General features: G+C 38.1%; 2 protein-coding genes across 3 annotated transcripts; one reads left to right on the forward strand and one right to left on the reverse strand.

Moving 5' to 3' along the window:
* Positions 1 to 291: 291 nt before the first annotated feature.
* LOC106589965 (interferon a3-like) lies at positions 292 to 1,750 on the reverse strand. The gene is made up of 5 exons (XM_014180435.1): positions 1,601 to 1,750; positions 1,373 to 1,444; positions 737 to 889; positions 497 to 595; positions 292 to 378 (listed from the first exon to the last, which is right to left on the reverse strand). Exons 1-5 carry the CDS (start codon positions 1,748 to 1,750, stop codon positions 292 to 294), a joined length of 561 nt encoding a protein of 186 aa, XP_014035910.1.
* Positions 1,751 to 5,216: 3,466 nt separating this feature from the next.
* ifna1 (interferon alpha 1) lies at positions 5,217 to 9,458 on the forward strand. 2 transcript variants are annotated; one of them, XM_045714237.1, is made up of 6 exons: positions 5,217 to 5,652; positions 5,826 to 5,913; positions 6,208 to 6,282; positions 6,413 to 6,562; positions 8,704 to 8,781; positions 9,119 to 9,458. In XM_045714237.1, exons 2-6 carry the CDS (start codon positions 5,827 to 5,829, stop codon positions 9,206 to 9,208), a joined length of 480 nt encoding a protein of 159 aa, XP_045570193.1. In that variant the 5' UTR covers positions 5,217 to 5,652; position 5,826; the 3' UTR covers positions 9,209 to 9,458.
* The last annotated feature ends 826 nt before the right edge of the window (positions 9,459 to 10,284 follow it).

The following is a 10,284-nucleotide window of genomic DNA, read 5'->3' on the forward strand; positions in this document are numbered from 1 at the left end:
AGAACAATAACAAACATTTCATATCATGTTGCAATAATAAATACAGTATGCAATGGCCTTCATAACAGCAACAACAAAACAAAATGCACGAAAACATTGTTACATTAGGCTATGTATAGCCCAAGTCAATCACAGAATCAGTATAAAAAAATGATTTACTCCACAGAGTTGTGAATACATTACTACACAATAAATAAATATGTTCAAAAACAAAAAAAGTAAACATGTAAATAGATAGTTCAATAAATACATACATAAATAAATAATATGTACACAACACACACATAACGCTCATTGGCTACTTAATGTTGTGTCTAGTCTTTGTAGGTGTGCCAGCACCACTGTCCTTATGTCTTCCCAGCCGCTTGCGCTGTATTCCTGCATAAATGAAATAGACTTGTTAAAAATTTAAGAATAGACACATGTTGTATCATCATATAAATACATCCAGATTTGGTGAATGTACTCTCTTTGTAAGATAAATGGATCAACCTACCTCGCGTTTCAAGTAATTCTTCAGGAACTTGAAGTGAAGGCTCATCTTTTTGTTCACTCTTTTGACAGATTTTGATAGTCTAGTTTTCATAGACTTTACCTGTTAGAACAAAATACAAATAATTCATTTAATATTATGATTTGATTAACATGTAACCACTTATATTATAATCTAGTAGGATAGTATAATATTTTCCTTTTTGCCTTAATGTTTAAGAGGCGAAAATCACAAATGACATACGCATTGGTCCAGCTCCGAGGTCTGGCGATAGAGGTCATTCATAAACTTGTCAACTCCTTTCTGGTCCCAGGCGGTGGACTCATATTTACCACTGCTGTACAATTTCTTTATAGCGTTCAGAGTATGCGAAATGAAGGCCATCTGTTCCTCAGCCTAGAAGAAGAGTGAATTGTGTTAGTATTTGCCTTATGAATTGATGGCAAATATCAGAAAATTTGAGCAAATTGCATATTCGTTATAACCTAATTATATACGCTGCATTCGGAAAGTGTTCGGAATCCTTCACTATCTGCACATTTTGTTACGTTACAGCCTCATTTTGAAATTGAATAAATATGATTTGTTTCATCAATCTACACACAATAACCCATAATGACCAAGCCAAAACATGTTATTCGACTTTTTGGCTAACTTATTAAAAGCAAAAGACTGTTTTTGCTTTATCATTATGGGGTATTGTGTGTAGATTGATGATGATTATTTATTTATTTGTAACCAATTTTAGAAATGGTCGGTAACGTAACACATTTTGGGAAAGTTGAAGGGGTCTGAATACTTTCCGAATTCAGTGTTTATTCCAATCTCAGAAAGAAAGGTTATGGATAGAACAAAACCCTTTTTATGCATATTTCTTACCTTGAAATTATTGACTTGTCTGTATTGTTTGTCAGGGAAAGTGATCTGAGGATCTCGAGAGACTTCATGACCCTGAATTGCCAAAAAATATTAACAAAATCTTGCATTATTATTACTGTACCAAAAGGAGTCAGGTAATTTAAATAAAACATTGCAGCTCATGAAATGTTGAAAAGATGACAACTGCTCAATGACCTGGAAGTGAATAAACATTACCCTATATCCTACCATTTTCTGAAGCATCGTTATGATGTTGTTGCTGAACACTTGGAACATGCTCGGAGACCGAGGCAGTGTCCTCATCCACGTGCATCCGATGGTTTTATTCCAGGTGCAAATCGTCATGACCAAGCACATCCAAAAGCTGATTGAACCCATTTTAGCGTAGATAAACTGTAGTTCTCGTTCTGTCCGCAATCAACGTTAATGCCCTTCCGAAAGATAGCCTACTTCGTCTAATTCCTACAAAAGTAAGTCTTCCGAAACGGATAAAGGGATAACGTGTTCTTCCTGACTGATCAATTTCTAGAATACACAAGTTCTGCCATGCTCCAACCTGTGTCGATCCTTTATACAAAGAGTCTGCAAGGTATTCCAAAAGTGAAAGGTGGAAGTTCCCTTACACTTTCATACCTGAGTGTTGTTTTACGTCTGGGGAAAATGCAGGGAAAGGACAGGTGTATCGCTCGAAGAATTGTTACATCCTGAGTTATTTGCTGTTTTATCATGAAATATTGGCCTTTTAACCAGGATATTTTTGATTAAAAAAATAAACATGTGAATCCATCGGACTATGGCCTAAATAAATATCACCATATAGAAACATTTTTGTTGGCCTTTCACTTCGAAAACCACAGTATTTAATGTTTGAAAACGCAACACCGTTTCATTTGCACACAGTAACTTTGGTGTCAACTACGTTGTAACCACCTGCTTAAAGGGTAATTGTGGTTTGTGGTCCTCAACTGCTTATGTAAAGATACAGATCAACCTTGTATGGGTTGAATGAATTACACACTCAACATGACTTCATAACGTTTTAGAAACAGGTTTGGGTGGTCTGAAATATTTTGGTAGACACCCTTCTATATGCTCCCGGATTTCAGAAAAAGACACTGGTAGCCTATGAAGTGCACAGGCAGTATAGACCTTGGGAATACTGCTTCAATAGGACCCTATATTGTGGGGGCTTTTGAATCTGGGCCTATAGGCATGTGTGCGTAAGATAGGTCTTTCACGTAGATCATCTGTCAAAGTATTCAATATTCTTGTCTTTAATGGACTTGTAAATACATGTTTTACAGTGCTATGATGATGTCTTAAAGGGCGGGGAAGTATGGCTGGAATTCAGAGTATTGTAATGGAGTTTATTGTTTTTCATTGAAGATGATGTTGATATGTAATTGTTAGTAGGAATAACATCTCATTTAGGAAAACATTTAAACGAAAAAGTCGTTGTATTTCAAGGTTGCATCACACCACAGAATTTTACAAAATTGCGAGCACAATGTCAACCAATGTGAGGCGTGTTTGTATCTTAATTTAAGTACTATAACCAAGATAGAAATTAGTTGCAACACGGAGAAATAAAATAAAAATATAAATAAAGCTTAAAGTGGCACATTTAATATTTTCAACAAAATGACATGTTTTGCAAAAATGAACTAAAAGTCATTTTCTTGGCATTTTTGATTTCTTAAAAAAAAAATCCCTCAGGATGCTCCCCATTTCAGCTCTCACCACCTCCCATGAGCACAAGCTGAAACGCTGAAATACAAAATCGACAAACAAATATGTTTTAGGTGAAAAGAATACATTATACACCATTGGTATAGGCTAGGCCCACTCCACCCCTCTCAATAAAATGCAACCTATGAGATGCTTTACCTCACAAAGTCGTCCAGCTGTTTGAAGTAGTTCTTAACCATATCACCAATCAGAAGGTTTTGACGCAGACGCATGTCTCTGACCTGAAGTTGTAAACAACAAACAACATTAATATCAATATCCACGTGATTACATGAATAATAATAGTATAAATAATCATAATTGTGTAACAAGTTACAGTTAACAAATGAAACATAACCAAGAACGTACACATTCCGAATAGGTCATATTTTGTCGAGCAAGAAGGTCTTGGAGATCCCTGAGTTTGATGGAATTCCATTTCACAAGTGTTAGGTTTTGTTGGAAGAGCTCGCTGGCTAGTTGAAACGCAAGTCTCAGTGTCCAAATCTTTTCCCCCTCCTGTAATCACAATAACACCCCGTGTGACCATGCGATTGAACAAGACTAACACAGAAATTGTAGACACTCATGATCTCCTGAGCATCACCTCTAATGAAAGCGTTGGACGTTGGACCCTTAACCTTTCCGCCTTTGGGATACAGCCTCTTTTAGCAAATACAGTCAATCAATGTGACACTTCTACATTGGGATGATGCAGTTTAGACATTGTTTGCTCATTGACGTCTTACACATTCTAAATTCCACAGTTCTACATCGTTTATATGTCGGTGTAGACATCAACATTCTATTATGATGTCTTGGCGACGTCTTCCCAATGTGCAAACGCTCTTCAAACTACATATTTCCTTCCCAATTCGATACCTCAGCCAAAAGTGTCTATGATTACAGGGGAGAAGACCCAGGTGAAACTGATGACATCACACAACTTGTGTAAAACAGCTGGGAAAACTCCAAAATGCTTCCACCGCAGACGTGTCATGTGACATAAGAAGACGTTTCAGCACCATTGACATGTATCACTACTAGAGCTAAAACGCATGAAGACGTCAGCCGCTTCAGCACATTGGACGTTGCCACAAGGTCAAAGATTCTATCAGTTGTCCTGTGTTGTGGCTGCAGACCTGTTGCTAATGTTATTGCCATGCTTGTAAAACTATAGGCAATAAATGTATGATATATGTGATGGGAAATATAGCTCTCTGACTCTTTGGAATAACATTTCAAGTGTCACTCTTATGATTCATCCTCATGGCTGGTCCCCAATAGAAAAAAAATATTTTATACATAAGACCGACACTAAGGCTTTATCAATTAAACCAAGGCCTGTATTTATTAAGCATCTCAGAGAGTAGCGTTGCTGATCTTGCCTTCTAGATTATAATGAATGGACGGAGGGGTTCCTGATCCTAGATCAGCACTCCTACTCTAAGACGCTTTATGAATAAATGCAGCAGAATAATTAGGCTACATCTGAAATTTTAGCCTACAACATTTCAATATGAAACAACCTATGACGTCTTATCAAGACCCTGATGGAACAGGTGTGTTTGTACTGGGTTGGAACAAAAGCCTGCACCTCCTGCTTGTCTCCAGGACCGTGCAGACAGTTTTGGTGACCACTTCTCTACACTATACGATCTTTACAGTTGAACAGGCTTTGTATATTATGAATTAATCCCAATATTATATGTAAAAATGAGCAATAAACCATTGGCAATATTGACCTTGTATAGTCATTCAAAAACGTGCAGAACATTATGACACACACGCACACACACACACACACACACACACACACACACACACACACACACACACACACACACACACACACACACACACACACACACACACACACACACACACACACACACACAGCCCTGTCAAAACTATTGACTCTGTAGGGAAATATCCCTGATATCGTAGCCTATACCAAGGAACTTTTGTCACATATTATTTTTAATTTCCCCTTGTAAAATAAACGACAAATAGAAAGTTCCAACAAATCATGTTGTCGTTGCTTGTCAACGTTGCATCACCAGCAGCCAACAGTAGGGTGAAAGTTGGTTACGTCATTGTGAAAATGAAAGTTGAGAGATATGGGTAGTGAAGCGACGTCTCCCATTCACTTTTCATTTGTAGCGCAACAGCAGAAGACTACGGAACAATATTTCGGACTAACTTTGAACGAAACCCACTAAATGAATGTCTTATATGGCTACATTTCTTAATTAAGAAGTATGGGTTTTATTTCGACTTCGACGATTTTGTTATCAGACTTATTTTATCGGTTCACGCGAAGTTATTATCAGTTGAAAGCAAAGCTCGCCAATAGCCTTTTCTCGCTATAGTAATAGTCTAGCCGATATCTAAATGGAATAATCTTATCTTGTGGTTCAACTATAATTTAAAGCTGATTTCAAGGAGAATGTGTATAGATTTACTGTGATTTGTTCGTCCAGGAGACGGAGCAGGCATGGAATTCATACTGCTGCATGTGCTAGTCTGGAAAATGAAAGTTCCCGCCTCCGGTAGGTTGATCAGGGGAAATTCTCCATACAGTTTTCTCTTTCCAAATTCCACATAAAACTACTTAACACAGCCAAGATGTTCAAACTCATCTGGAAAACTAACAGCGAAACAAACAGCTATTTACAATGTATACAGTGCAGAGTTGGACGTGTATTTGTCTTATTATTTGCAGTATGCAGAGCGTGTGTCATTGCTGTGACTGGATCCGACACCACTACGGTCACTTGAGCTCAGAATACCTTTCCCTGCTGGACCAGATGGTGAGTTATCAGCACACTGTAAGAGGAGACTGAATGCATGTATTAAGGACAGCAAAACAACCAACCAAGTAAAATAGTCATTTGTTTCATGTTTAGCATCTGTGTTAGAAAACTGTTAGCCTATATTCGAATATACATTGTAAAAGGGCGCTAAGGCTATAATGACAGCGATCAAGAGAGTATATCTACATTAGGCCTACTGTACTTGCAGTATAAGCTATACTTTATGTCTGTCTTGATTGGTCTTGAAGTATTTGACACGTGACTTAACATACTATATTGGTTGTATTCCAGGGAGGAGATATCACAAAGCAGGATGCCCCAGTCTTTTTCCCAACATCCCTTTACAGACACATAGATGATGCCGAGGTAAAGACTAGAATTATGACTTATCATGTTCTGATAAGCTTTGGTATGGCGGTCTTAACCCAATGTTATATTGATGCCATAACCAAAGTCTATACTGTTTCTAATCTTCTTTTTAAATCTTCCTGTGTAGGTTGAGGACCAAGTCAGATTCCTGAAAGAGACCATCTATCAAATCACAAAACTGTTTGATGGGAATATGAAATCTGTCACCTGGGACAAGAAAAAGCTGGACGATTTCCTCAACATTCTAGAACGCCAATTGGAGAACCTTAAATCCTGTGTAAGTAACGGGTCTATTTAAAGTATAATCCCTGTTTAGGTCAGGGCTCTCCAACCCTGTTCATGGAGAGTTACCTTCCTGTAGGTTTTCACTCCAACCCCAGTTGTAACTAACCTGATTCAGTTTATCAACCACCTAAGTAAGTTTTAATCAGGTGTGGTAGATTAGAGTTAGAGTGAAAACCTACAGGAAGGTAGTTCTCCAGGAACAGGGTTGGAGAGCCCTGGTTTAGGAGTAGCCTACTCCACTACAAGTGGAGAAATCTACTTATAAAGTACATAGAAAGTATTCAACCCCTTGACATTTTCCACATTTTGTTACGTTACAGCCTTTTTCTATAATTGATAAAATAGATTTCCCCCCTCATCAATCGACACACAATACCCCATAATGACAAAGCAAAAACCGTGTTTTAGACAATTTTGCTAAATGAATTAACAATGAAAAACAGAAATATCACATTTACATAAGTATTCAGACCCTTTACTCAGTACTTTGTTGAAGCACCTTTGGCAGTGATTACAGCCTTGAGTCTTCTTGGGTATCATGCTACAAGCTTGGCACATCTGTATTTGGGGAGTTTCTGCCATTCTTCTCTGCAGATCCTCTCAAGATCTGTCAGGTATGATAGGGAGCGTTGCTGCACAGCTAATTTCAGGTCTCTCCAGTAATGTTCGATCAGGTCAAGTCTGGGCTCTGGCTGGGCCACTCAAGGACATTCAGGGACTTGTCCCAAAGCCACTCCTGTGTTGTCTTGGCTGTATGCTTAGGGTCATTGTCCTGTTGGAAGGTGAACCTTCGCCCCAGTCTGAGGTCCTGAGCGCTCTGGAGCAGGTTTTCATCAAGGATGTCTCTGTACTTTGCTCCGTTCATCTTTCCCTCGATCCTGACTAGTCTCCCAGTCCCTGCCAATAAAAAACATCCCCACAGCACGATGCTGACACCACCATGCTTAACCGTAGGGATGGTGCAAGGTTTCCTCCAGACGTGATGCTTGGCATTCAGGCCAAATAGGTTTCATAAGACCAGAAACACTTGTTTCTCATGGTCTAATAGTCCTTTAGGTGCCTTTTAGCAAACTCCAAGTGGGCTGCAATGTGCCTTTTACCGAGGGGTGGCTTACGTTTGGCCACTTTACCTTAAAGGCCTGATCGGTGGAGTACTGCAGAGATGGTTATCTTTCTGGAAGGCTCTCCCATCCCCACAGAGGAAACCTGGAGCTCTGTCAGAGTGACCATCTGGTTCTTGGTCACCTCCCTGACCAAGGCCCTTCTCCACTGATTGCTCAGTTTGGCCGGGCGGCCAGCTCTAGGAAGAGTCTTGGTGATTACAAAGTTCTTCCATTTAAGAATGATGGAGGGCACTGTTTTTTGGGGGAGCTTCAATGCTGCAGACATTTTTTGTTTCCCTTTCCCAGATCTGTGCCTCGACACAATCTTGTCTCTGAGCTCTACGGAGAATTTCTCAACTTCATGGCCTGGTTTTTGCTCTGACATGCACTGTCAACTGTAGGACCTTAAATATACAGGTTTGTGCCTTTCCAAATCAAGTCCAATCAGTTGATTTTACCTCAGTTGGACTCCAATCAAAGTGTAGAAACATCTCAAGGATGATTGATGAAAACAGGATGCACCTGAGCTGAATTTTGCGTCTCATAGCAAAGGGTCTGAATTCGTATGTAAATAAGGTGTTTCTGTTTTTACATTGTCATTATTGGGTTTTGTGTGTTGATTGATGAGGATTTATTTTCTTTAATCCACTTTAGAATAAAGCTGTAACTTAACAAAATGTGGAAAAAGGGATGGGGTCTGAATACTTTCCGACCGCACTGTATATGGGTTATAACAGATTTTGAGCCAGTTTGCGACATCACATAAATAATACTGCAGCAATGAGAAATGTAAATTATTGTGGATTATAATTAATGGACATTTTTTGTATGCTTTGATACATTTTTCATTATGGCAAATCAAGTCTGATATTTCAAAGTGGAAATTACAATCTTTAGACTCCTTTTCAAACATTGAATACACATTAAGGTTCCATTTCCTGCCGTGCAGGAAAATTCTCTGAAAAAAAGTGATCAAGTGAAGATCCTACATCTGTATGATGCTAATGTTTTGTTTAATTTTGTCCAACAGGTATCACCTGCCATGAAACCTGAGAAGAGACTGAAACGCTACTTCAAGAAGTTGAATAAGAATGTTCTGAGAAAAATGGTGAGTTTGGTTTCGTATGGAAACATGTTTAATACTTGTAATCAAATGAATATAAACTAGGCTAGGCTAAACAGGAGCAGTGTTCTTTAAAAAAAAAAAGTGTGTTCTGGGGACATATGTATCAAGCATCTCAGAGAAGTGCTGATCTAGTATCAGGTCTCCTCTGTCCTTATTTATAGTGATCTAAAAGACAAAACTGATCCTAAATCAGCACTCCTACTCTAAGAAGCTTAATACATACGGCACCAGTTCTTTCTTTGTTGTTCAAGACAACATGGTCATAATTTCGCCAAGAAAGTTCACCCCACTAATATATCAAATGTTCTGTGTTTTTCAGAACTACAGTGCACAGGCATGGGAGCTCATCAGGAAAGAGACAAAACGTCATCTGCAAAGATTGGATATCCTTGCAGCACAGATGTACTGATCATCCAGACTCATTTCAGAAGCTACGCCCTTACCAGTTTATAAAGTTTGAATACAATCATGTGGGACCCTGTCAGTCTATTTATTATATTTAAATCCATAAATTATTGTTTTTTATTTGTATTATTTATTATTTATATTTTGTATTTCCCTTTTGTACCTGTGTTGAACTGAACTGTATTGCCGGTCTACTATAAAAACCAATGAAAAAATAACATTGAAAATGTGAATAAAAACGTATTTTGTATAAATTGTCCAAATTTCGTTCTTGTCTGAAACCAATGAGAGTGGATTTATACTATATTTTCTACCCATCAGAGGGGATGCACATTAAACCTGTTGCTGATCAGTCACATGATCATTTCTACTTTAAGTTGATGTATGCTTGTAGTTTTGTTTCTTTATGTAACTTATTTTTAATGTGTTTTTGTACTTTGTAAGGGTTGCTGTTCTTTTTGTTTTTCCTGTTTGTTTTTGTGTGGTAACCACACTGGGGCAGTGGGCTGAAGGGGGTGGGGAGATCTGGGTTAGGAGTAGAGGATAATCTGGGGGACCAGGAACATTTAGCTCCCACTTGACATTGTGGAGGTTTATTTATAAAGTCTGTCCAATGTATTAAACACCTGTATGTCTTACTATGATTGGAGAAGATATCAGAAAAAAGACATGGAAAGACAAAATGGAAAAAGAGACAAAAAACAAGTAATACCTTTAATGGATAATAGTTTAGTTCCCTGAATGAGGCAGGGTGCTGGTGGGCAAATAATAAAAACAAATCATTTATACAGCTTAGTCATATATATATAACTTTTTAAGTGGCATCATGGGGATCCTCCTAATAATTCTCAATGGATAAATGAGGTAAATTCCTGTATGAAATTAGACAAAAGTGTGTATTATATAGCCCAATGTGGCAACACACGGTCCTTTCATAAGACTTGGAAATCCTGGATAGTATTGTAGATATACTGTGTATCCATTAGTATAATGGTATGTGGTTATTATTTAACATCTAGAATGGTGTGTATGTGTGTTTACACTGTATGGTATAATACTCAGAGCCCCACCTGTTTCATG

This window comes from Salmo salar, chromosome ssa03 (genome assembly GCF_905237065.1).
Source record: "Salmo salar chromosome ssa03, Ssal_v3.1, whole genome shotgun sequence".
Taxonomy (NCBI): domain Eukaryota; kingdom Metazoa; phylum Chordata; class Actinopteri; order Salmoniformes; family Salmonidae; genus Salmo; species Salmo salar.